This window comes from Topomyia yanbarensis, chromosome 1 (genome assembly GCF_030247195.1).
Source record: "Topomyia yanbarensis strain Yona2022 chromosome 1, ASM3024719v1, whole genome shotgun sequence".
Taxonomy (NCBI): Eukaryota; Metazoa; Arthropoda; class Insecta; order Diptera; family Culicidae; genus Topomyia; species Topomyia yanbarensis.
Genome location: NC_080670.1, coordinates 41,509,791 through 41,537,381, shown reverse-complemented (window position 1 = coordinate 41,537,381; position 27,591 = coordinate 41,509,791). Strand labels below are relative to the sequence as shown.

General features: G+C 40.7%; 2 protein-coding genes across 2 annotated transcripts; both read right to left on the bottom strand.

The window, feature by feature from the left end:
• Positions 1-5,220: 5,220 nt before the first annotated feature.
• Positions 5,221-20,661, bottom strand: LOC131677453 (V-type proton ATPase subunit B). Its single transcript, XM_058957287.1, has 3 exons — positions 20,249-20,661; positions 8,223-8,548; positions 5,221-8,166 (listed from the first exon to the last, which is right to left on the bottom strand). The coding sequence occupies exons 1-3, from the start codon at positions 20,334-20,336 to the stop codon at positions 7,093-7,095; spliced, it is 1,488 nt and encodes a 495-aa protein (XP_058813270.1). The 5' UTR covers positions 20,337-20,661; the 3' UTR covers positions 5,221-7,092.
• A 1,942-nt stretch (positions 20,662-22,603) lies between these two features.
• LOC131677452 (uncharacterized) lies at positions 22,604-26,880 on the bottom strand. The gene is made up of 5 exons (XM_058957286.1): positions 26,225-26,880; positions 24,894-26,168; positions 23,111-24,835; positions 22,902-23,050; positions 22,604-22,834 (listed from the first exon to the last, which is right to left on the bottom strand). Exons 1-5 carry the CDS (start codon positions 26,721-26,723, stop codon positions 22,766-22,768), a joined length of 3,717 nt encoding a protein of 1,238 aa, XP_058813269.1. The 5' UTR covers positions 26,724-26,880; the 3' UTR covers positions 22,604-22,765.
• Between the last annotated feature and the right edge of the window lie 711 nt (positions 26,881-27,591).

Below are 27,591 nucleotides of genomic sequence, written 5' to 3'. Positions count from 1 at the left end.
TATCACTCGGTAGTTTGCAACCCAAAAAATATATCGTAGAGAAGGAATAGCGAAATTAGTCTAAATAATGTCGCAATAAATAATGATCCGGTCCATTACACAGATAAGATTAGCTTTTCTAGGCAATACTCCCACGATCGGCTGTGTGGATGTGAAATTGCTTTTGTTTAGAAAACATAGGATACTCTCGGTAGATCTTATTTTTCGAGCGATCGTGTTCTCGAAAACTAACTGAACTACTACCTAATAAACTATGTTATACAGGTCGCATCGCTTGCTTGGAGCGAATCCTAGACCCTATTCCCTTCCAAACCACCAACTCCGCGATACCTGTGGAAGATTCTGATGAACCTTCCGTATAAGATTCCTCATTTTATTCAAACGATCGCCGGGTAAAATCAGCACCGACACGATAGAAACCACGAAAAATTCGTTGAAATTCGTTGTGTGATTGAATATTCTTAAAAAATATAAGCAGTGCTCCTTATAGCCGGCTATCCGGAGTTCAAGGTGCTTATTTTGCTGATCGTATTAATACAACAAATGATAAATTTCCCAAATTCTCGGCAGCCGGCTGCCCAGAGTAATTATTACATGATAACGCTATTGGCATACTTACTAACAACTCTCCCCATCCCGTGATACATGTGGAGATGCAGAGGATTCCTCGGTCTCTAGTAGTAACATGTATCGGACTAACATTCCTTCCTTTCCCAGAAGATCTGCATTCGGACGTGGCCGGCGTCGGTATTGATCAGCATGCAGGGATCAGAATAGATTGTACAATGTGGCTCATCATGTTATTCCCAAGCATGTTGTTCCAATGAACATTTTGCAACCTAATTTGGTTCTGGTCAATAACGGAGTAGCAACTACGGGCGATCTCTTATGCTTATGCTTATGCTTAATTATCTAAGACCAGGTGTTGTTTGCTTCGGATTTGTGGCAGCGCCTTCTCTTGCTGGTATATTTGGCGTCCTACCGAGAGAGCAAATTGTTACAAAGACTCATTTACTTGTGATTAGTGCAATACTGCACGCATGACGCGTGGCATAAACAACCGATCTTTGTCGAAGAAGATGCAAAGCAGTCTCGCCCGGTGCGATTGTCACTAAAAATCTTCACTCGCTGGAGCAAGGGATTATTACAACAGCCAATCCCGTCCCTCAGTAGATCCACGCACGCCATGTTCAACTACGATAACTACACCATCGATCTCAACTTTGTGAGCTGGAATGCAAACGTTTTAGTTCTTCATTAATGTCTTGTCGCCAGTAACGTCATTTGTCTGCTTTAGACAAAATATCACAATTCTGAGCTTATCTAGGCGAACTATCGAGATATCGGACTATTGTTGATCCGAAAGAAGATCGGATATGGTTGAACCCAGTTCAATATGTTTATTTTCAAATGGAAGCTCTTGTTCGACATCCATTTTAGGATCCTTTGGGTCAATTCAGGAGTTTATTTATGTACGGACCTAGAGTCAGACGCAAAGTGGAAACTGAAGAACATAAGGTGTCAGAAATCATGGGAGGATATAGTTTGAAGAACGATCTGAATTTGATTGTAAAAGAATAACGTGGTCATCTATCTTCACACGATATATGGCTAGATACAACCTATTTTATAAGAAACTGGAACGAAGAATATGTGAAAAACTTTATCAGCAATAAATCATAGAAGCATCTTTGTTTAATTTGCTTGTTCTAAAAGATGAGTGAAGTCTGGAATATAACCGATTTTCCATCAGATGTCAACCCATGCTAAACCACTATTAGTCAAACAATCATAATAAACTTAATTCTCTAGTTCCCACCACCGCCTCTAGGTGGTATCTAAAAAAATCTAAATAAAACTACTAAAACATGATTGTATGTTGTCATCCGCACTAGCATTTCTTCCCAACACTCACACCTTTCATACACACACATTATTTGAATATTCGTACCTTATTTGTCAAAGGCAATTGAAGCTCAAAGTTGAAAATTCGAGGAAAACATGGAAAAAAAACTATTTTGTGTTTAGTGGTAATCTTCATTAAACAAATTTCAACAATTTTTGGAAATTTTAATAACTATATTTTTCAGTGGTCTGTTACTAGCTTTCACTGTAGATGGGAATTGGTTTAGTGGAATAATTCGGAAGTTTAGGTTTTTTTGGTAAAATACTTTGCCCGCCTAGAGGCGGTGTTGGGCACCTGAGCGAAAAAAAAAATTTCAGTCTGGTGACTACTTATCGTACCGAAACTAGCATTGAGTTCTACAAGATGACGACACGAATAAACTCATGATGAATAAAGTTCCTGTTTGACAATTCTCGGTGGTTTGTTTACTTTGTCAATTGCGTGAGTGCGAGTGCAACGGGTGCTCATCTGTTACATTCGAACTCACGTAACTCCCATGTAAACAAACCACCGAGAAATGTCAAACGAAGCTCGTCCGGCTCATTTTGCGGGTTTATGTCGGTTGGTGTAAAATCTAATTATGTGCAATTTTAGCTGAAAAGAAACATGCTTAAAAAACTTTGGGTGCATGCTGCTGTTAGAATATGGATGTCCTTTTCATGGTTGTATACCATTCCCCCGAAAGGCATTTACCAGAAAGCCATTCCCCAGAATTCCTTTCCCCAGAATGTACCATTCTCCAGGAAGACATTTCCCAGAATGTACCAATCCCTTGAAAACCATTATCCAGAATGCCCCATTCCCCAGAAAGTCATTCCCCAGAATGCCCCATTCCCCAGAAAAGTTAATGTTTTTATTCATTATTTGTGGTTAAGCCAAAGGTTTGCGCATACCTTAAGTTACTTATGCGGTGTGTTAAGGTGCTGAGGATGTGCCGTCGAAAGCGGCGGCATCTCGCAAGCAAACCTGTTATCCTCTCGTATACCCGGTTTACTTGAACATAGGACTTGGTTCCTTCTTTCAAACATGAGCAGTTCTTTGAATTTGTACGCCAAGTAACTATTGCACGCAAACTTGTGATCTTTTCGTCTGCCCGGTTTATTCAAACATATATGTTGATTACTTCTTTGGAGCATTGGTTGAATCCATATTAAAATCGAAATGAATGCATATTTTCACAAATGGTTTCGTGGGTTTTTAGAGCATTTATCTTTCTTTTGAATTGGGAATGTTTCGTACGCAAATGTGCGATCCTCCCGATTGCTCGGTTTACTCAAACAGGTTGCACTAAATACATTCGAAAGTATTTTTATGCCTTACGCCAAATGGTACTTATACCACAGAGTTACAGACGTAAAACTCGACAACAATTATTCGTCAGTGTTAGCGGTCATTTTGAATTGAATATATTTTTAGTTGGGACTGTTATCGCATTTGCGATTATGGTGCCACTGACATATGCGCAAGTATACGGGGGATATACCAATTGTTCCTGGGCCTGAGGGTTAACTAATTTGTAAATGAGTGGTTGGAACCGTGTATAAAAGGTGTAGCTAGTGTTTTGGCCGAATTGGAGCAATGATATTTTTGCGAGGAGCCGCCGCTTTCGACGGCTTATCCTTACCAGCTTAACATCATGCATCATGCATCAATTCCTTGACTTAGGTAATGTACAAAGTTTTGGTTTCGTCACATAACCTTACTTATATAACACTGTTTCATTCTTTTGGATCCTAGGAAGGGGGCTACCGCTTTCTATGGTTGTTACCAAATGGCACTGAAAGACACACCTGTGCTGAATTTTGCGATTTGTCCTACATGTATGTTTATATTATTAAAAGAAAAGTAAAAATATTGCTATTGTCTAATGCTGCTACCAGTGCATTCTTCGAGGGGAGCAATATGGTCAACATACTGAAAAAATGTTTTGATTTTCATCAAAAAAAATTCCACTTCAAAAAAAATGTCTGGGAATTAGTTATAACTGTGGAATGAACTTATGAGCATTGGTTCATTCTGGATATGGTTTTCTGGAGAAAAGTTCTTTCTGGGGAAAACATTTCGGTATTTTAGTTTCTGTGGAATGGGTCAGCCATTCTTTATTTTAATTCGGAATAAATAATGTCATCCTAACTTCCCGTTTCAACACAATGCAAATCATTTCAAATGTGACCGAATCGAAAAATGTCGTTCGATGGAAGTGGGAACGAGTAGTACGTTTGAAAAGATCAAATCAGTAAAAAAAAGTTACTTTTCTGGGGAATGACTTTCTGGGAGATGGTGCATTCTGGGGTATGGGAATGGTACATTCTGGGAAATGACTTTCTGGGGAATAGTATATTCTGGGGGATGATATTCTGGCGAGTGGAATTCTGGAGAATGGCTTTCTTGGGTATGATTTTCGGGGGAATAGTATACAAACCTTTTCATTTAATAATATTTAGGGGAGTCTGGCAGAAAATGAAGACGAAGCTCCTGTTTTTATCTTTTTTATAACATGACATCAGGAACCCATTGTTTATTTATTGTATCTACACCAACCTTGGCTCCAATGGTGGTTACTTAGACTAGTTACATTTAAGGATAGGCAAAAACTTAGCTTTGGTCATTTTTCTCGACAAGTGGAAATCAAATGCGGTGCTAACTCAGCAGCAAACTCACTGAAGTCCGATAACAGCGCTCTGGGGACCATAGTTAGACAGTAAGTCCAAAACGAATAGGGTTTCCTCTGAAAGCTAAGGTTATTAACTGACAACGTTTTTCATAGCTCGGCCGTTGAAAGCTTTTTCGCCATGGAATATATCAATCTACAAAGCGTACGAACAGACATTAGGAAACTTCGATTCTTTCTTTCTAATAGTATGGAATTATCGATTACAAATGCCATGGATGCCACACGGTCCGGGATTGCGCGAAGAAAAATAAGTGTTTTAAAGCGCCTAATTCATACTGGTTGCTCCGATGACCAAGTTGTAGTTTCCTGAAAAAAACTGCTGTAAATCAAAGAATCATCCGTAGAAGGAAACGTCGGGAATACTACCGTAGTTGTCTCCAAATCCGAAGAGCTATGCAATTTAACATGAATCTGTGCTGAATGTTCCATCCATGATCCACTTCGTTATATATTCTAGTAATCATAGATGTCAGAATACAATCCATTTAATTTTGTTATGTGATGTTTAAGTAATTGATGTATTTGGCTTAATGACATTCGGATAAGGTGTCTATTTGGATCAAGACAGTGGGGTAAGTGATCCATTCAGTGTAATCATTGACAACTGATTTGCAGTTGATGCAGTAAATTAAAAGCCACATTTAAGGTTTTTATCGCTTTTATATATTTTTTTTTGTTTTCACTATCATTGTTTTATTTTAGTGTATACGGTGAATAAAATTATTTCTCCAACAGCTATAGAATCACTATTATATTCATTTGTTACCGTTGCTTGAAACGATTAAATATCTTCAATTATCCACTCAATTTACTTACTGATGTTGATGTAATCGACTAAGAGTTTTGAATTGCTTTTTACCCTCCAGCCAAAATAATCTGTGACGTCGCATAACAATGCTTATAATTTTGTGTTTGATTACTTTCTCTAGTCTATTCTCTAACTTACAAGCTACTTATTGTACAGAATTTCTTCCTTTAGACCACTCCACCACATTGCGGTTGGTAGTGAAGCCGGTTCAGTTTTTTCCCCAATTTGATGAAAGCATCCAAACCTTTATCAAGCTCTTCCAAATGGTCAGTGTATATTTGCTCATTGTTGAATTATTCAGCTTATCAAATGATAGTAATTTCGATTATTCCAGCTATGACGGTCGCATTAGTTGGAGGATAGCTTTCGCAACACAGCAGAATAGCTGAGATATTCAAAGTGGTGATATTTAAAGGGGATTACTAACCAAAGGACAGAGAAACTTTCAGTTGGTAATGAGACAAAGAAGGATGCTTTCACAAAATTGGATTAAACTGCCAGAATCACCTCACTGCAGGGTGGTGGATTGATGATCCTTTCGGAAGAATTTCTCCATATACGACGAGAAATAAGAACATGCAAAAAGGAAACGCTTGCACTTAATCGCTAAATTATTATGCTAATAAAATATAAGAACATTGCGCCAAAACTTGTATGCGATTTTTTAGCAACGTGGTTGCGCGCACTTCGCTATACATACTACTGGACCGGGTGCTGGCGATTTGTTTGTGACTACAGCTAAACCACTTCCTCGATTAGATTGGCTAACGTTACTAATGCTTAATACAAAAGCATATCATACAATGAAAATAAGATTGTTCCAGCTGTTGATTGTTTTCTACCCTAACATTGTGAACAAAGTATAAAATAAAAACTACTCGGCTTTCCACGGTCGGAGGGCAATTCTCGCCCTGAAGACGAACTATCTCGACCCACCAATCCCACCGACTCTTGGCTTTTGGTGACGGATCTTGTTGCGAGTCGACGTGCGCCCAGGAAAGCTGACCAAGGAAATTCGATGCTGAGAATTTCCTCTGGAATCAATTTCAACCTTCGCTTCTTTCTTTGAATGACGTTTTGCTGTTTAGTTTGCACAGTTTTTTTTTCTGTAGGATGGATTTTGTCATTGTTGTTATTCACTCCTTGTTGGTTGGTTGGTAATTATTTTGTTGAAAGTCGATTCTGTTCCACGCGACTGGTAGAGAAAAAAAATCCGCATTTCAGGGCTTTAGAATTGTCCGAGGGAAATACCTATGTCTTTGATCGTTTTCGTATTTAGACACCATTTTTGTTAGCATGAAATTTCGGAGTCATTTTCTCCATCCTGGTATTAGGAATGCTTAATTTCCACAGTGATACACAAGTATAAGAATTAACGAAATGACATTTGATGAATAGATACACCGGAACACACACACTCGAATATAATTGAAAACTATCCATCGATTTTTTTTCTCGATAAGTTGAAACTCTTTGATTGGCTGTTTCGTTGGTAATAGCAGAAGGGTTCAAATTTCCTTTACATTAAATAACAATACTTTATCGGCTCACGACCATCATTCATATGATTTATGGCCAAAAAAAAACAATTAATAAACAACATGATAACAACGAATTGCAGAAGGACGAAGGATAAACATAAACTGCAGCAGTGGCAAACTTTCTCTTTGTGTTTGTTCTTCTTTTTTTCTGAATGATGACAGCTTAATGACGGGAGTCTCTTGGGTAGAATTCGGCCAGAATTGAAGCCGGAATACGTTTCAACATTTCCTTGGGGAAGATACGCAGCAGCTGCCAGCCGATGTCCAGCGTTTCGAAGACGGTACGGTTCTCGTAGTTACCCTGGGAGATGAAGTTCTTTTCGAACTTAGTCAAGAACTCCAGATACAGTAGATCGTCAGGGGTCAGCGCTTCCTCACCGACGACAGCCTTCATGGCTTGGACGTCCTTACCGATGGCATAACAAGCGTACAACTGGTTGGACACATCCGAGTGATCCTTTCGGGTCATTCCCTCTCCGATAGCAGACTTCATCAGACGAGACAACGATGGAAGTACGTTAACTGGTGGGTAGATCTGCCTGTTGTGCAGCTGACGATCGACGTAGATCTGACCCTCGGTAATGTAACCAGTTAAATCGGGAATCGGATGGGTAATATCATCGTTAGGCATAGTCAAGATAGGAATCTGAGTGATGGATCCGTTACGACCTTCAACACGCCCCGCACGCTCATAGATGGTAGCCAAATCGGTGTACATATAACCGGGGAAACCACGACGACCGGGTACTTCTTCACGGGCAGCTGACACCTCACGCAAAGCTTCCGCATAGGAGGACATATCGGTCAAAATGACCAGCACGTGCTTTTCACACTGGTACGCCAAGAATTCGGCCGCCGTCAGTGCCAAACGTGGGGTAATAATACGTTCAATTGTGGGATCGTTAGCCAAGTTCAAGAACAGGCACACATTCTCCATAGAACCGTTCTCCTCGAAGTCCTGCTTGAAGAATCGAGCAGTTTCCATGTTGACACCCATAGCAGCGAACACAATGGCAAAGTTATCCTCGTGCTCGTCTATCACCGACTTTCCGGTGTGCTTGACAAGACCAGCTTGACGACAAATTTGGGCGGCAATTTCGTTGTGCGGCAAGCCAGCTGCTGAAAAGATCGGAATTTTCTGACCACGGGCAATCGAGTTCATACCATCGATAGCCGAGATACCGGTTTGGATCATTTCCTCCGGATAGATACGTGACCACGGGTTGATGGGTTGACCCTAGATAGGAAGTAATCGCTTTAGAGCGTGAAACCAAAACGAGTTCGAAAACGTACCTGAATATCCAGGAAATCTTCAGCCAAAATCGGAGGTCCCTTGTCGATGGGTTTGCCGGAACCGTTGAACACACGACCCAACATGTCCTCCGATACCGGAGTACGCAGAATATCGCCGGTGAACTCGCACAGGGTGTTCTTCGCGTCGATACCGGAGGTACCCTCGAACACCTGGACGACGGCTTTGGAGCCGCTCACTTCCAACACCTGACCGGAGCGGACAGTACCGTCGTTCAGTTTCAGCTGCACAATTTCGGCAAACTTAGGGAACTTTACTTCGTCCAAGATGACCAACGGACCGTTTACACCGGAGACGGTTTTGTAAGCTGAAAGTGGTAAGTGATAGGATGTGAATTATATGGCAGTTGAAGCAAGTGCAATGGGATGGACAAGTTCAAGTAAGAAATAAACGGGAATTGGTGCCAGCGTTTAGATACGTTGTGTACTTGAGACGAGCGCTGAACTGCCGTTCTACGCATAATTGTCCCATGTATATAGGGAATCCCATGGAACACGGGACAGATATGCTTATAACGGCAGTGAATGATATGCGATAAAAGTAGACAATTTGAAGCACAATTGATTCCGGTACAGAAAATGCGATGGCTAGCACATGGATTATCTGTCGGATTATGTTAGAACCAGAACGTCGATTTGTCGTTTATTTGTACCCTTTGACGATTACTTATAGACTAATTACATCCAAGAATGGGTAAAAATTTAGCTTAAAGCGTATTGTTCGTCAAGTGGAAGTCAATGGCAATAGTGACACGGTTGAAACAAGATCTGAAGTCCGGTAACAGTGATATTGCGGTCGTTGTGGATTTTTCGGTAAAACAGTCGCAGTAGTGAGTTTTTTGGTAGAGTTCGAAGGCGGGCTTGAAGATTATGGCTTTAGGGACTATAGTAGAGAACTGTTACTGTTATACAAGGTAACAACAGTCGCTTTTATGATGACATTGTAATCTAGCAAAACTTTTCAAATATGAATGATTCTGCTACATTTGTCTGGATCGTCACACAGCGTACATGGATGCGTCGATTGACTGTTCCAACCACGCGCCCGTTTGGCCAACCGTTCTTCAGAAAATTTGTACCCGCAAACAAAACGATTTTACCTTCTCTTATCGGATAGACGCTTTGATGTCACTTGAAGCGACCAATTATCTCTGGCAGCTAGTTCTGGAGCCATCGGATGTACCTATCATCTATACTACCCATAATCGCAAGTCAGCCACATGTTTTATGGGGTTCCCTATCTACATGGGACTGACTTGCGATTATAGGCAGTATATCAGGCGTGGCAAGAAATATATCTACCTCATTTGGCTTACAACGTTCGACCAGATAGTACCGCTCTATTTCCGAAAACCCAGTTAGTGAAGTTCACATAAAACCGTCGCATGCTATAAAACTTCAATTGTTACTTGGGAACTTCTATGTGAATGGCGGATGCAATCGCTCATGTCAGAAGGACTTCCTACATTGAATTTCAGAATCCATAGCTGTGTGGGGACACGGACGAGTGAATGCTACTAGTCTGTACCTCGGATGTGTTTCCTTAGTTGGTGAACGATGAAGAGTCACTCGTATTTTATATCGTTGGCAGTGTGTTCTATTCTGACAATAAGTTAGTGTCGGTTTCTGATGAGCCGAAGTCGAAACGCACCCACGATATTGTTAAGTCTGTTCTCACTTTGGAATATACTCTACACAAACGATGAATACTGAACATTCATCTTATCTTGTTTATGGCGACGGTTTCATCGTTTCAATGATGAAACTTTCCGTAGTAACTCTCGATGATCAGCTTAATGACCATATGGTCTACGCACAATTTATTGTTCCATCTGCCATTCTAAGGATTCTGTCTGCATCAACGAAGGAATTCAGCTTTCCTGGTCTTTAACTGTCAGGATCGCAGCTGTTATGCTAAGCAGTGCGATAGTGAACTTCTTCAATCCAGTGAATCTTTTCACTGGTAAGAACTCCGACTGCTTGCATGCCGCCGTGTCAGCAAAACAAAAGGCTTACGCATTTAAGCGAATTAACTCACCATGTTGAAGGGCATCAGCTTCAAATGTCCATAAGAACTTGAGCCCCTTGTAACGCATACTGTCGTTAGACATGGCGGGCCTTCTTCGGCAACATTCCATTTCGTGATGTTCATGTTTCGCCTAGAAGACACTCCCTGCTCCACTGCTCTGTGCTGCTAGGAGGTCCAGTCTAGCAATTGGTAGACTCTTGAGCGGCACATTCGAACGTTGTCGTTAAGAAACTCATCCTCTCACTTTTTGTTCCAATCTACAGCCATTCGCTCGACTTCCTGTAGCAGCACTTCTCAGTGGATCGTTGGTACTCATTATATAGCGTAGAACCTCCCGTTTGCCGTCCTCCTTCCGGCAGGTCCTGCCCTAGTCTCATCCGATGTAACGCTACTGGTGTTGAACGGCTCAAGCTTTTTTCGCTATTCGATGAGGGAACAGCCGGAGAGTGTGTTATCCAATTTCGAATCCACCTTGCTTGTGAACCGAGTCTATCATTCAGTCTTAAGGCGCTCCAAGTGTATTGGGCACTTGTCCGGAAATAATCATGACTTTCATGACGTAAATGCTGGGTTCCTTCTGGTCCTGATTATCTATCCACAGGACCTCCTGGCTAGGCTAATATTTACTTCCAATGCGAATTTGATGAAACATTTGTCACCAGTTACTGCAAATCGATGCTCTCGAAATTTGTACAGGACCGATGTTAATGAAGTTAGTAGGTCGCCCCCCCCTCATTAGTTCATCGTTTGTGGGCTTCCGTACAGTCTGGTATTATGCAAACTTTTTCTTCAGAATGCGTGCCATTTTTCTTTCTTCATGCGATTTTTAGAATTTTTCTTCATACGATTTTTAGAACCGTAAGGGAATTGTGGTTAAAACCGACACCTTAAGCTCAGGCCCGTAGCCAGGATTTTGTTTCGGGAGGGGCTTAAAAATTATTGCATAAATGTATTAATTCTGATGACTTGAAACAATCACTGGAAACTGAACGTAATTATGAAAAGTTCTTAGTGAAAACAATTCCAAAAATAAGACAATAGACACTAAAAACTCTAAGAATATGTTGCCTGTTACAAGAAAGGCTATAGTGCATCGACGAATTAAATTTGATTAGTTTACCGTTGCAAAGAATGTCCGAACAAAGTGAATGTCGAAATTTGCTTCAAATCTTCTGATTAGGCAGGCAATTTGTAGATGCAGAAAATAGGTTCAACTCCTATTTTCATGATCAGGTTTCTTTCTACTATTACTAGCTCTTTGACTTCATCCGAAGTTTGCGTTAACTCGACTTTATGAAATTTTCAATTTAAATGATACTGATCATGTCGTAATCAAAACAATCCTGAAAAAACACATGTTTTTTCATTTGACTCTCATAGGTAATGGGTTAAAGACTATCTTCGACAACATTATCAGGCAACTCAGAATAACTATCTTTTTAGCTATTTAAGTTGATTCTTTTTAGGTACTTTTTATATCATTGTACTTATGAATTAAAAATATCGTAGACTGATTTTCCTAGATCCCTAAAACTATAGTAAAAGTCAAAATGTAAAGTGAGTGCAAAAACTACTGATTTCACTACAAAGCAAAAATGCCTTAGCTCTATTGACTTTTGACAATCTTGCAAAACCGTTGTAACTGGAGAAGATTACCTAGATTAAGTAAATATTATATTTGAACATTTTGGTTTTATTTATTTATTTGAAGGTTTTATTTCGGAATTCGTGGGGTTTTGGACAATGTCAAATATATATTTCAATGATTTAATCTACTAATGGAAACTACCCAGAATTTAATCTACTGAGCGAAACTGCTCAGAATTTATTCACAAATCGAAAGAAAATTACTTAGCACTGATTACTCAATGCTTCTAATTTACATAAAATTTGGTAAATATAACATTGATGACACCACCAAAATAACTAGAGACTATAAACATAGATAATAATTTCAGCATCACTTGCTTCCGACACATGGAAGAGAACACATCGCACTTGCACCTAGCCTCGGCATTCTTTTAGAGTTGTCTGTTTTAAATTACAGCAAATTATCCGTTTCCTGTAAAACTTTTGCAAAACTCTTTGCCAATTCATTAAACAAATATGAACACTAATCTGTTTAGTAATAGGTTTGTTTGTGAATAAAAATAATTAGCTCTTGATTTTTTTCAATCATCATCAAGATTGGAAGAGATGTATGATTTCTTGAAGAAAGTTGTAATGTTTGTCTGATTACATGTTTGTTTTATCACTATTTGGGAAAAAGTTTCAATTAAAGTTGTTGCACCTAACGCAACGAAGACGAAATGAGAAGATCAGAGCGCAATTCGGAAAGAACTCGTGTTGAGTGTATAGTAAAGATAGAAGAGTGATCTTGAGTCGATTTAGATTGGTTGATTTTTTCCTCTCTTTGCTCTCTTATTTAAGATTATCTCTCTCATTTTATTCCATGACGAGCAAAAACGGAACGAAAGACTGTCACATACTTAAGACATGAAATCGAAACTGTTATCCCAACTTATTGACTTATAGATTCAATCAGTCCCAACATTTTAGTCCCTCTTCGTGATTGCCTATTATTTTACCACTTTTTGCCCGGTCCGCTTTTAAAAGATTTTTTTTGCACGTTTGTCGAAGATATCACGGATTAACAGTGTATTAGTACGGAACGAATTACTCGTAACAATGAAATGAAGCGTTAATAAAAATGGTATTGCGTTAAAATGACGCGAAATGAAAATTCTATTCTCGGCTCAATCGTTCTCAGACAAATTGAAATACTTTTTGTGTAGCGCAGAGTAGTGTACAGAGAACAGAGTGTACAGTGTGCACTGACCTAATACAGAAATTCAAAATTGTGTGCAATTCAAAAACTTATCATTTAAAAATAACAAACTGGGTCGTGGGTCTTTTATATATTTCCTTATGTAAACAATAAAAATAATATAACGAGTTTATGTGGTTGTCCTACAGATCTCGCGCAAGCGCTTAGCCATTGCACGTGGAAACCTGTTTACGAGGCGAGGAAATATTTTTTTCCTCACCAACTATGTCTTGGGGGGGGGGAGTAGTTCATTTCTATCTCGCTATTGTACATTTCCGTGTCATCATTGTAGTTGCTGCCTTTATGTTCGCGAATATCTTCCTTGCTTTTCGCCCTCAATAATTGCCCTTCCAAATAGATTCCATTTCTCCCAAATGTGACATTAATCTGCGAGTAAGCGGTATCCGATCTTGTAGCGGAACATTCATTTTCTCATAGTCCATATACAGAAGGATCTTAATTATAGCATTGTCACACACAACCTTGTGCTTTAAGTTGTGCGAAATGAATGGTTTCGTCTGCACTAATTTGTTGAGCGCTAAATGCCTGCCATGGTAGAACTGGATTGAGCCGGTTTCCGAAAGTCTAATCTCTATTTACACCTTCAGGATGCGAATGATCAATAATTTTATAATCACCGCATTTGGCTGGAGCACCAATTCTTGCTTCTGCTAATCACTAATCTCGACAGATTATTACAGCTACAATTAAAGTACTTTACGCACTGGCTCGAGCAAAAGCATAAAGCACACTGAATTTCGTGACCATTGCCTTCGGTGGTTAGAAATAGCCTTCTTTAACTTTTTCTCAATAATTTGTTCAAACCAAATAAGCAACAAGTTTTGTTAAAAGTCACCGGTTTTTTAAATTTATTTTTGAAAAATTTCGGGGGGGGGGGCTTTAGCCCCCTAGCCCCCCCTCTGGCTACGTGCCTGCTTAAGCTTAATCCTTTTTCTGAGTTCCCACAAAACCAATGAAATTATAGTTTTTGCGCAGAATTGTTCCTAAGAAAATTCTTAGCAAGGCCTAATTTTGATAGCGCTTCAAAAATTTCATTAAAAAAATTTTGGTTGCAAAACATGGAAAACAAAGTGATTTCTTTCAGGTACTGTGGGTAAAACCAACACACCATAGGGGTAAGATCGACATCCCCTTTAATTTCTTTTCTCTCCATTTTTTAAAAATCTGATATGTGTGTGTGTAATAAAGTGTAAAGAAGTACAGTCGTGATTCGCTTGTTGGACCGACTGCCAGATGTCAAAAACTCTCCAAAAGAGACGTTAGTAGTGTAATTGCATCTATTCACATCTCTAATAATTGTCAGATTGATTGTCAAAGTAAATTTGACATATGATTTTGATATTCAGATGCTTTTTAGTTGGACAATAGTCCAACTAAAAAGCGGTCCAGTTAAAAAGTGTCCAACCAGCGAATCACGACTGTATGTATGAAGCAAGTATGTGCTGTTTTTGTAGCCTCATCATGTAGTATGGATGGGTAGGGGGGACTGGAATGGATATGGGTAGGGGGGACTGGAATGGTCACCACCAAAGCTAGGACCCCCATATGAAACCGTGCCAAAAAGGGAACCTTATCAATTGCCTCCTCGCCGCCTCGAACCTAGTTTTGCTCAACGATGGAAGCCCAACGTGCCTAACCACGCTAAACAGAGAGAGTTCAGCAATAGACCTTACTCTAGCAACCCCAGGACTGAACAGAAAGGCATCCTGGAAGGTCATCAACCAAGAGTTCGGAAACTCCCACCTCTGCATACTGGCAACTTTAAGCAGCACGATCCCGCTTTACCCTCGCAAGACCGCCAAAGTAAACCAGGAAAAAGTCATCAACGAACTAAACCAAATTCACCCGGATGAAATCCGTAACCCAGAGGAGATGCAAGATATTTTGGAAGAGTGCATCAAACACGCAACGTACACCATCAACAACAAGAAGGCGAACTACCTGAAGAAATGGTGGTCGGAAGATATAGAAGGAGCCTACAAAGGCAAACAGCGACATCTCAGATTGTATAACATCAACAAAACACTAACAACCCAAATCGCCCTGCAAAGGTCAAGATCCATATTGAAGAGGAATATCAGAAAAGCCAAAAGGGAATACTGCAAGCAACTAACGGAAGAAATAAACGAAGCAACCCCAGCGAAACACCTGTAGAACATAATAAAAGGCCTGGATATCACGCTAACAAAACCAGTGGTGGGAAAAAGCGAACTGTCGAGAGAGGAAGGACAGGCTTTCATGAAACATTATTATGAAGGGAAATATATACCATCAGATCGACTTACGATAACCTCCAAACTGAACCTAATAAAAATTCGAAGCGTCTCTGACAGCAGAGGAAATTCTAAGGAACAAGAAAAAACACTCAGCGCCAGGTGAAGATGGAATGTCCTGTGCCATAATGAAAATCGGTCTTAACATCGGGCTGCAGCTCAAAGTGTGCGAAATGCTGAACCAAATATTCAAGACGGAGGAAATCCCCGAACGCTGGAGAATCACGGACGTTCGACCGATCCAGAAGACAAAAGGCGATCCACGAGACCCGGCATCGAAACGCCCAATATCGTTGATGAACATCAACATCAAATTGATAAACACAGTCGTAAAGGACAGACTAAACGAAATAGCGGAACAGGAAAAACTGTTACCGAAGCTTTCGTTTGGATTCAGGAAGAACTGCTCGGCCTCTACCTGTGTAAACTACGTAGTCAACCGGGTACACGAGACCAAACTCGATAGGAAACAAGCTATTGTAGTCTTCCTGGACCTATCAGGAGCCTTCGACTCGGTAGATCTCAGCACGCTTATGGACGTACTGGCCTGCAACGGAATCCCAAACAAGCTGCTGTCATGGCTACACATTTACGTAAGCAGGAGGAAAATGGTACTGAGAACGGAACAAGGGGAAACAACGGTACTAACGAGTGAAGGACTCCCACAAGGATGCCCGATTTCCCCAACGCTGTTCAACCTCTATACAGTACCGCTACAGTGATGATAGAGGACTGTGAACTAGTCCAGTTCGCAGATGACTTCATCATGTTGGCCATAGGCGCAAATCTTGATGAAAGAGCGATAAAGAACTTCCTTGGGAAACTAAGCACGGTACTCAGCGCGATGAACTTCAAACTCAACGTACAAAAAAGTGCAGCAATCGTCTTCTCAAATAAAACCACGAAAAACTGGAAATCAAAACCGGCCAAGAAACAGTGAGGATCAACAACACCCACAAGCTCTTGGGATTCACCTTGGATAGGACACTCACATTCAGGAGGCACATCGAGGAGGTCACAAACCAAGGGACGGAGAAACTCAGCATAATTAAGTTACTAGGTCGAAGGAACAGCAACGCAAGCCCGGACACCCTAGTAAAGATTGGAAACGCCATCATCAGAAGCAAAACGGAGTATGGAGCACAAATCTACGGCGCGGCGGCGACCACGAATCTAAAAAAGATTCAAACATTGCACAGCACCTACCTCAGATTCGCAATGCGCTTCCTGAGAACGACGCCGATTCACGTAATACTGGCTGAAGCTGGCCAAATGCCCGTTAAGGACAGGATCGAAATGCTAACCCTAAAGGGCGTACTAAAATCCACCTTTCACGAGAACCAGCTGTAGCCGTTTGTAGAGAAGGCGATAAAGATGGAGGAAGGGAATGGCTCCTTTTTAACAGCAGTGGCAGTGAAACACAACGACGTGATCAGCCAACTACACCCCAAGAACCAAAGCGCGACAGGAAGACACAACAAAGTGGATGCAAGCGAGAAAGCAAAAATAGCTATCAAGCTCTTCAGGGAACAGAAATGCAAAGCGGAATACAATAACCACTTCTGGAAACAAAAATTCCTACAAACTTTGGCGGAAGAATACACGGGATTCCACATACTGTACACGGATGGCTCGAAACCACCACTAGGAACAGCGACAGCAACGTACGATTCGACGGATCAGCAGGTAGCAAGCTTCAAGATCAATCACAATTTCTCCATCACCAACGCGGAATTGCTGGGTATCTTACACGCGCGTAAAGATGATCAACAGGAAGGAATACGCAAAAGCCGTGATTATGACTGACTCCTCCAGTACGACTCCTTGGTGAACGAAAACTACCTGGCGGCGATGATCTGGGAAGAGATAAGAGCATCCGAATCCAAGGACATCAGGATACAATGGATCCCAAGCCATCAAGGAATCGCCGGAAATGAAAGAGCAGATACGGAAGCAGTTGCAGCCGGGATAGGAGCCCAAAATTTATTCAACGCACTGACCCTCGGAGACGCCTTAAAGCTTGCAGAAAAAAGACATTTGGGACGGATGGACCAGGGAATACCAGGAAACCTCTTAGGAAAAAGGAGCCACACTCATGAAAGCACCAGGGAAAAGGATTTGGTGCCACGGCCTGACCCTGACAACAGAACAGAAGAGAATCATAAGCCGAATCCGTTCGGGGCACACCCTCAACAAGGATCGACTGAAACGGTTGGGAAACCGACGATTTATGCGAAATATGCGAAGAGCAGGAAAACCTCCATCATTTAGTTTATGAATGCCCAAAATTTAACAAAGAGTGGAGTTCGACCTACTGGAATACTACGAGCCACTGGGCAAAATTTTGCAGCAAAACATAGAGAGTGACCTCAAACAAATTACACAATTAATCAAATCAACTAAACTGCAAATTTAAACACACCAACCAAAACAAACTACAACAGAAATATAAGGTTGGCTCTTCGGTTGAACCTAAGAGAAGAGAAGACAATCGCGTAGCCAATATGATCCAGTCCTAACCTCAATATTGAACCTGCTTCTGATTGGTCGTTTTGCCAGTCAAGAGCGTTCATAATATTTTCAAACGGGATGGAAAACAGTGCTGCTGAATTTATTTTGGCTACATTTCATATACATGAACATTTCATGCAAATTGAATAAATCTCGACAAACATATGATTACGGCCTAAAAGCCAACTGTCAAAATCCACTTTGAATGGAAATTCCAGACAAACCATTACTAGTCGAACATAATTCACAACAGTTTATGAAAGAGAAAACTTTTCTTTTTCATTTAATACCAGCATCTGTGATTGGCGTGTAACGGTTTGTCCGGAATTTCCATTCAAAGTGGATTTTGACAATTGGCTTTTAGGCCGTAATCATATGTTTGTCGAGAAATACCCTGAATGACGATATAACTACGTGTATTGTTAAGAAAGACACAAATAAACTTAAAATTCAATTTTTAAATGCAGCTAGTATTGTGAATTCTTGACTAAGGGTCGATATTTGAGGTACAATTATTTTCAGCAATTGTGTAAATCATGCAAATGGAATCTGGCAACGATGGATGCGTGTTGTCTTTGGAATTACGACAGGGCCTGGTAGATAAAATTAAGAAGAGCAAGAAGCCTGTTGTCGTCTCTTCTCTTATGGCGATTTCGCTTGAACCTGAAACTGAGTCAGGTTCTAACCCCAACCGCTGTCAGTTCATACATTTTGACAGCAGTTGGGGTTAGGAACTGACTCAGTTTCGCCTCAAACAAAAACCACATTAGGGTTGAACCAAGAGCAGCACCCTACCCCTCGCAACACACCCTGCGTCGAGATGGGCCGAACACGGTCTTAGACGTCAAACGACAGCACAAACAAAAAAAAGATCATCGTCTCACTGTCATAAAGTTTAACTAGGACAGACCAACAACACCAGAAATTCAGTTTAACGAGCTTATTGCAGAAATATCAAAAGCATTGAATCTAATGAACAAAAATTCCTCTTTTTTATTTTAAGATAACAGATAAATAAACACAATAAAGCATTTATATGTATTTCTGCTATTACCATGGCGTGATAATAGTGTAATTTATTGAAGTGTCACTAAGAATCCTAGCCTTTTGTAATGAATCACAAATAAACACAATCATCTTAACAGCGTGTCGGTCTTACCCCAACCAAAGGGTGTCGGTTTTGGTTCTATAGCATTCAGTGTTGGGAAAACCATTATCAATGCAAGTTCATTCCAGGTTCATTCTCGAATCAATCTTTTCCAAACAAAAATCTGTGAAACCAAACATATCATCCGAGTGTATCATTCTTGAGACAAATATTCAATGGTTCTTAGCAAGCGAACTTCTAGTATAGAGTATACTAAATGGAACCTGAAATAGGACCTATGATTTTAAATCTCATGACGGGAAATGAGTACACAAAATCCCGCGATCAAATTCCTAAGCTATACAGATGGCCTTTTAGCTAGTCGGAAAATGGAATAAGCGAAACTTGATGCCTCTCTTATATGTTGCCTCTATACTGCATGATTTTACCACAGATAAATTATCTGTGATTTTACGTAATGTAGGCATGTGATGAAAACCTTATCTTATCGTATACAAGTTTTTCTCTATAGAATGCTTCCTAATGGTCAAAGAAAATCGTTTTCGGAAACATTGTCATGCAAGCTACGGTTTTTATTATATTGAAGGCATTGCGAGCAATATTCTACATGACGTCATAGATGCATGATGGACGCATACCTAACATGTCTAGATACTTTGGGTGGTATAAATTTCTAACAAAAACATAACTAGCTACTACTCACACATTGGCGAGAGCATTCATGAAAATGTGCGTGTATTCGTGATAACGAAACAAACATCTCTCGTAACCGACCACGACTAGAGAGAGCGAGTCAGGTGTTTTGACAGTCATGTGACATCATATTTTTTAGAATATTTTTGCTATATTTGCACATAAATCATCCTAAATTCCAGTCCACTCCGCACAATTACTAATTACAACCAGAACAAAACTTTTTTCTCCAATTTAGAACATTAAAATCAACGTAAAAACGCCAAATCCTCATTTCACATAGACTGAAACGTTATTGATTTGCATAGCAATCAATACTTTCGCTCACAATGGCTCTTTTTGCACGGCTTTGCCAATATTAGCATTCAATTCCTTTAATATCCATACATTGTACAACCGTGCTCAATAAAAATACAATTGATCGCAGTTGACATTTTTGCGAAAAGGTTATCACATGACACGATACGCAAAACTCAAACTCTATCATACGGGCTTCAATCCCAGAAAAAAAGGTCACCCGGATCGGCAACCGCGCCATATACTTACTCAGTCGTGGCTGCGAGATGAAATCTCTGGACACGGCCAGAACATGTTCCTTGGAGGCCTGCTGGGCCGACAAAGTACGATTTGCCATCTTATGGTCCTTGGCGTTCTCCCGTCTGCTACTGCTTCTGCTGCACTGGTGATAACTTCACCCTTCAATCTACGCAGGGAAAATGGCCTGGGATCCAATGAACCGGGGCGGAAATTTCTTGACGGAACTGCCGCGTGACCGAGATACACACACGCACGCACGGATTATCCACTCGAACGTGATGGAGAACGACGGGACACACAGGTGCTGTCGGCTGGACGAGAGAAAACTTTGTGACTATAATCTGCGACGGTGCTGGCTGCCAAATCGTTCGTGGAAGAAATTTTTCCTTCTACTAGCGAAGAGGATGACGAAACGAAACTCACCACCCCGGGTCGAGCTGTCATGTGATAAAAGAGTTGTCGCGAGTGCTGCACTCTTATCATGGTTGGGTATGTTTTGGGTACATTTCTACAAGTTGCGCATTATTGCGCATTTTACACGTAATTCAACCATTGTGTTAATATAGCTGTCTACGCAAATCTCGCTCGATTTCAGTCAATTTTTGACGTAAAAGTTTTGATTTTAATCAATTTTCGATTGTTAGGGTTACTAATCCATTAAAAAACGGTAACGAGGTTATTTTGACCATATTAGGGAAAAGTCCGCGCTATTTTTGAAACACTTTTAAATTTAAATATCCTTTTCAGGATACAGCTATTCAGCAGAAATGTTTCAATTTTGAGCATATTTTTTTTTATTCTGTGTATCTTTTCTCACTGAAACAATCCTATTATCGCCTCCTTGGCGAGCTAAAATTCACCACTTCGAAAAAAAATCCGGTGAAAAATAATGCCTTATATTCCACAGCGCCGAAATTTTTTTAACTAGATATTTAGAAACTCACCAGTTAAAATAAATGTATGTATGGATTTTTTTATATATTGCTGGCGGAATTATGGGATATGAGGCGGTATTTGGTAGTTCATATGCCCTATTCTCACAGTCACGTCACTTACGGCCAATTTCTTCACTGGATGAAAACCGGTTTTCGTTGAAAACCAGTTTTCAGGTTGCTGGTGACCAATTAGCCGAAAACCATTCATCCAGGTGAAGAAATTGGCCGTTAGTGACTAGAAGGAAATTTGCTTTCCGTCACTAGGTGACGTGATTGTAAGAATGGGGATCTACCAACCAGCCAAGAAGACTTCAGAACCAATGAGAGTGGCCCATGCCAATCGAAGGCCACAGGCTCAGCGCCATCTCGCATAGTTCCTGAAATTAGATGTTTGTTAGTGCTACTTACAGATGGCATTTCAACGGTAGTAAGTGTCTCATTCCCTCTTGTAAAACTCGCTTACCGCTGCTCATCTCTTCCGGCATTTTGACGCCGTTGGTCGACCGTCTCATAGAAGAGGTATCTTTCATCGAATCCTCAATTTCCGTCGGAACTCGTTTATGAAACGCCCAAAGGGTTGTACAAGCTGAAATATCAAGTATCTGAAGCGAAACAGGCGTTAAATATAATTTTATAAATATTCCCTAATCCTATAATCAACTATGGCTTTCTGTCGATTCTAATGCAGAAACGCTAATGATGTGACCATCAAGAAAACGTCAGACAACCTTAATTTAACTCCCTTCGACACCAGTTTGTCCTTACGAACCCGTAACGCGGGTGGCGGCGTAAAAGCTGCTGAATAGGAGTTGAGAACAACTGGAAGCAACAACTTGATCCAAAACGTCTCGCTAAGGTCGATCCACGAAGAACGTAATCGATTACATTCGTTAGAACTTTGTGTTAGTCGCGTTCGTTTAAGTTGTTGATGCATCATGGTGTAAAGAGTTTATTATTCTTTGACTTGTGTAAAACAACACTTTTCATCAAGTAGCGGTTCAATATTTTTGCATTTTAACAAACATCTAAAGGTTGAATCATGCCGTACCGTGTCTGACTAGTGAAGATCGAGCAAAACAATTTGAACTGTCAGCGGGGCCTATAATTTGTGTGCCCGCTGAGATGTTGACTCATGTCAGTTCAAAACAAATGGGATAGGATGCGTGATTTTTTAAGGAATCTTGTTTTTCTTGTTATAACGAGCAGTGTTTGATATGCCAGCTCCAATCTTTCGGTGTTAAGATATTCCATCACCACTGTCAGGTAGATGAGTGCTTCGGTACCGACACGCTCGGTGTAGTGACCCTTTCTCAGTAACCGATGGATTCGATCGACAGAAATTTAGAGACCGGGTAAAATTCCAGCCGAAAAATTTACAACGGTGCCCTATATTGAAACGTTACAAGTATTCAACTTCCAGATATATAAACTCGTTTTCAAAAAATGTATTTAGCTGTAATAATAAAAATAGAGATTGTACATTAGAACAGATCGTAATAACTAACCATAACAATGCATAATATACATTTCCTTCTAAAAGGCACTTCCTGCTTGAGCTAAATGACAGCTTTTCCATCCTAATGACAGTTTTTTAGTCTTGAATAACTCGAACACTGTTGGAAAGATCAATTTGGCCATGTAGAACTTTGCGCTGAAGGTTCTGCGAATGAAAATAATGTACGAAACGGTCATATGATATAAACAAACGATTTACAAGCTTTCCCTACCCGATTGAATTTATCTCTCAAAATAAGATTCTTTCGCTTGAGGTTGTTCTCTTTTTCGATCTCCTTCTTACGAAGGACTTCCGGTAATTTTTTCACTTGGCGGCGAGTATTTTCCCGTATTGCTTTCGAAGAGAAAATACGCCTTTGAGCTGAAACGAATAATAATGTGCATTAAAATAAGCCGTTCAGTTTAGCTTTAATCAACTTACCAAGCGGCGGCGGTGGCAGACGTTGCTTCACACCGGATCTCTTGAGTGAGTCATCCGAAGTCAGCAGCAACAGCTTTTTTCGCTGTTTGTTTCGCTCAGAGCGTAGCTTGTTTAACTCGTTAACACATTTTTGACGTTCCTTCAATCTGGTGAGCGTTCCCGGGCGATTTCGTTCAAACTGTTCTTTTAGCGGAAGTAGAAAGGACTGCTCCTCATCTCCAGTTTCGAAAGCTTTACTTGGAAGGTTTTCATTAGAACCATCCGATGAACTAATGTCGATTGAGTTTGACCGGTACACTCGTTCTTTTTCGGAAGACTTTCGTTTAGGATGGTCACCTTGAAACGTAATAACGTACGCAATAGAGTTTGGCTTTGTTTGCTGTTGTTTGTCCTGCTTGGGCTGGGTGCCATCGACGATTTCAGTGCGTTTGGGCGGTTTCTCAATCGCACTTTCATGCCGACAGGGACAGTTACAAGCGCACTGACAACCGACAGCCGAGGGAACTTGTACCGATGCAGTGGAATGTTTCGATTTTGTTTCAAATATCGGTTTCGTCCGGAGAATCGAACCGGTGGTCTGTGTGGCAACAGGTTTGACAGAGTCCAAATTGCTGGAACTGGATCTGGACGATTTTATATCGTATTGATGCGTAGTGGTGTTAGTGAGAGTATTGGCCGCTGGAATTGACATCGAGTCTGATGAAATAAATACATCACTGCTGGGGAAGTTGGGCTTTCCAATTGGTTTGGATATTTTTCGGACACTATATTTTTCATCCAGCCGAGAGTAGTGTTTGTCTTGCTTACTCTGTCTTCCGCTGTATGGTTTCGTGTAGATATGATGCTGGTCCTCGAACATTTGTCTACGGTGACGTTCGTAATTTTCGATGAATTTTTCCTTTCTGGTTTTAATGAATGTAGTAATACTTTCATCGGATGACGGAGTTTCAAGCTTTGAACGATTTTGGATCATTTGCTTCATGTGATAGTGTGAGTTCCATGCCGATTCTGAGCGTGTTACTGCATAGTAATCAGCTTGATCCTTAGATCGCTCACTAGGAGTATCCGCTTGGACCGAGTTGTAAAGAGGAGCGCTGCCGACACTTTTAGCTTGTTGACCCGTATTTGCATAGATATTTTCCTTCTCTTCAGAGGAAGCGTCTGGTTTCGTTTTTGGTTTTGTTTCCACGGGGCCCGCTATTCTAGTATCCGTTGCGATGTCGTTTACCACTTTTTGATCTTCTAAAAGTAGCAATTTCATCGATTTTAAATGCTCTATTTTCTTGTCTATCTTTAATAACTGTGACTGTTTTTCTTTGCGGAAAAAATCAAGAAGTCTTTCACTGTGTGTTGCAGAAGTGATACCAACAGGAACGCTAGCAGTATCTCGGTCAACAATTTTGCCACGTGTTTTCGCAGCCTCCAAGCTCCGCTTTAAGCCTTGCTGGTTTTCGTACTCCACCTCGGAAAGAGTCATCGGTTTTAGGTAGTCGTTCATTGCTTTCCGAATACGTTTATCGGTCTCGAGAAATTCCGCAGATGATGTTTTGACAGTTGAGGTAGGGATCGATGGAGCCATCTGTTTGGCAGTTTGGCTGGAATCCTGGCGGGAAGATATCGTTTGCTGTGAAGATGATTCGGAATAGTCACGTACGATCTTTGAAGCAGCATTTCGAATTTCATTGCTTCGGTTACTCGGCTCTTCTATGTCGTGGATAATGCCCGCTGAAAAAATATTCAAGCAATTAAAGAATCTTTCAACGAAAATACTTTATTTACGTACCCTCTTTGTGCAAACTAATGTTAGCTACAGGTACATCAGTGACAGTACCTTCAATACTAGATTTTGCAGCATCACTACGGTTGCTACTTGCTACCGTCGAATAGCTTCCACTTGTTCCGATCGTCTCCACCCCACTTAATACCTCCTTGCCCCTTGACACACCGTCAGACCGTTTAAATTTCCCACAATCCATCAGTAGTTCCTCTTTACTCCTTCCCTTTGGATCATTCTTCATCATTTTGCTAAAGATCTTATCGATCAAACTTTGTTTCACGCGAGCGGGCAAACTGCGGGACTCACAAATCGTATTATATAGTGTCATACCGAGCCGCAGTTCGTCGTCAAAGTTGTATGTGGGCGGTTTGCTTCCTTCCGCGGGTAGCTGTTTGCGGGAGGCAGAAGTAGACGAGGAGGACGACACTGACGGGGTGGAAGCAGTTACTTCCGGTGTACTTTTCATTGTAGATCCGGCAGAAGATTGATTCACTTGAGACGGGGGTGACGAATAGAATTCGAAACTTTCCGCTACCTCGATATGTTCGCAATTTGAATTGCCCTCCAACACGGACGTTGTACCACTTGCAATAGGAGCAGGAGAGCCGGCAAGCTGGACCGATTCCGTCCCAATCTGTTTATCGGATGTGACAATTTGTTCTGCTTGAACTGCTTTGGTGAGAATTTTCACCAAACTGGTTTGAGTTGATTTACCGGATTTTGGCGGAACGTTCTGTTGTGGGGTAATCTTTGGAGTGCTTTGCGCCTCCGGATTCATCAAACTCATGGAGATCTCCGATGGGTTTGAATACTTTTCCTTGTATTTTTGATACACAGCCTGCCATTTCAACTTAGCATCAGTCTTTAGTTTATCTTTGGTCACTTCCTGGTTCTTCGATTCAGACTTTTGAACATTTTTTACAACAACAACCTTTTCGTCAAAGTTTAGACCTTTTTTAGCAAAATACTTTTGCAAACATCGTTTTTCTGTTTCATTTAAATCTGCAGCCCCACAAAAGTAAATTTTTTCATTAGAATCATATCCGATGTCTCCCAGCGAATCCCATTCCAATTTCTGCTTGTTTGATGCAATACTGCTCACAGGAGAAATGTCTCGAGTTGTGTCGATAGTTTCCTCTGGATTTGAAATCGTTGCTAAGGTGTTGTGTTTGAGAATAGGACGGATCGGCTCTTCCGTTTGCTGTTTTGTTGAACGAGCTTCGGGCATGGTTTGTGTTCCAGCTGAACTAATTTCGTGGATTATCGGTACAGGTACTGGTGCTGAAATTTCTCAAATTTTTAGTATCTTTTTAAATGTAAATAGAGAATTTACTTACCAAAGCTAGTCTGCGTTGGAGAAATAACAGGTTGCTGGACGACAGTCGAAGGAGGCAACTTTATCTCTATAACTGATTCTAAATTGAAGCTAAAATTTCGTCCCGACTTTTTTTCATTCTTAGTTTCCTTCACTACAACCCCAGTTGACGGTGGCTGCTTGGGAGGCGACTGTTTTGCATTGGGCTTCTCCGCATCCGACGCGTCTTTCTTGTTCGACTTTGCACTACCTCCAGATCCGTCCAACTGTTCTTGAGATCGCGTTTGTCGTTGTTCCAGCTTTGCCAGTGTAGACAAATTTTCCAACGATTTACCCAGTTTTTCCACAATCTCCCCTCTCCGATCCAGCTCATCCAAGGCCGGAAGACTCCCGTCGCTAGAGGAACGCGTAGTACTAGCACGCAGACGAAGAAACTTCTCCAGGTCCCGATTTTGCCCATATCGTAGGTAGTAATTCATTATTTGATCCGAAATACGACCATCTCTGCTCAAGTTTGCCATTTTAATAACTTACTACGATAAAGGAATGAAATTTTTCTTTCGTGAACAGAAACTTTTTCTTCTCCATCAACAGATTCCGTTAGAAAATGCGGAACAGTAACAACGGTTACAACAGCGCGTAAACAGTTTTGTTGTTTATTTGATTGACAAACAAGAGAGAAGAAAGAGTATAAAAATTCAAGTCGCGCAACTGTAAATGGTGAATTTATACGTCTCATTATACGAGTTCAGTGGTGAAAATATGTGCACTGGAAAACTTTTTTTTATTTTCGTTTCCTACTGTATACTCGTATTTTTATATGCAGAGTTTACATATTCACCTACCCGTACAAATTAATACCATCCCTAATAAAAATAAATTATACACAAACATTAACCCATTTAGTGCAACAATTCCGCATATTGTTTGGATGATACCCTGAACAGGTCGTTAGGCTCTTAAATCATATACGATGTTTATTAGGGATACCAGAAACGTTTTGAATTTCGTTAGTTGAACAAAGGCTATGGCCCAACCAGCGAATCACGACTGTAATCAGGTTGGCCAGATAGAATTCCTTAATATCGGTAAGGTCACTAAAACGTAGTGTTGACATAGAATTGTAAAATACTGAAAACATAGATCTCGGACCAAATCCAACCCAAAAATTAATGTTGAGTAGGATATGTCCAAAATCAATAAAAATCGGCAGTTTTCGGTAAGGATAACAAAATATCGGTAGTTTTCCCTTGGTCGTCTGTGAATCGGTAGAGAATTGGCTCTCAAACGTGAAACTAATCCGGTCGACGCGCCAACTAGATTTCATTATTGGTACCATTCAAATGATGATAAAAATATTTTCTTGCATTGATGATGTAGGACTGTTGT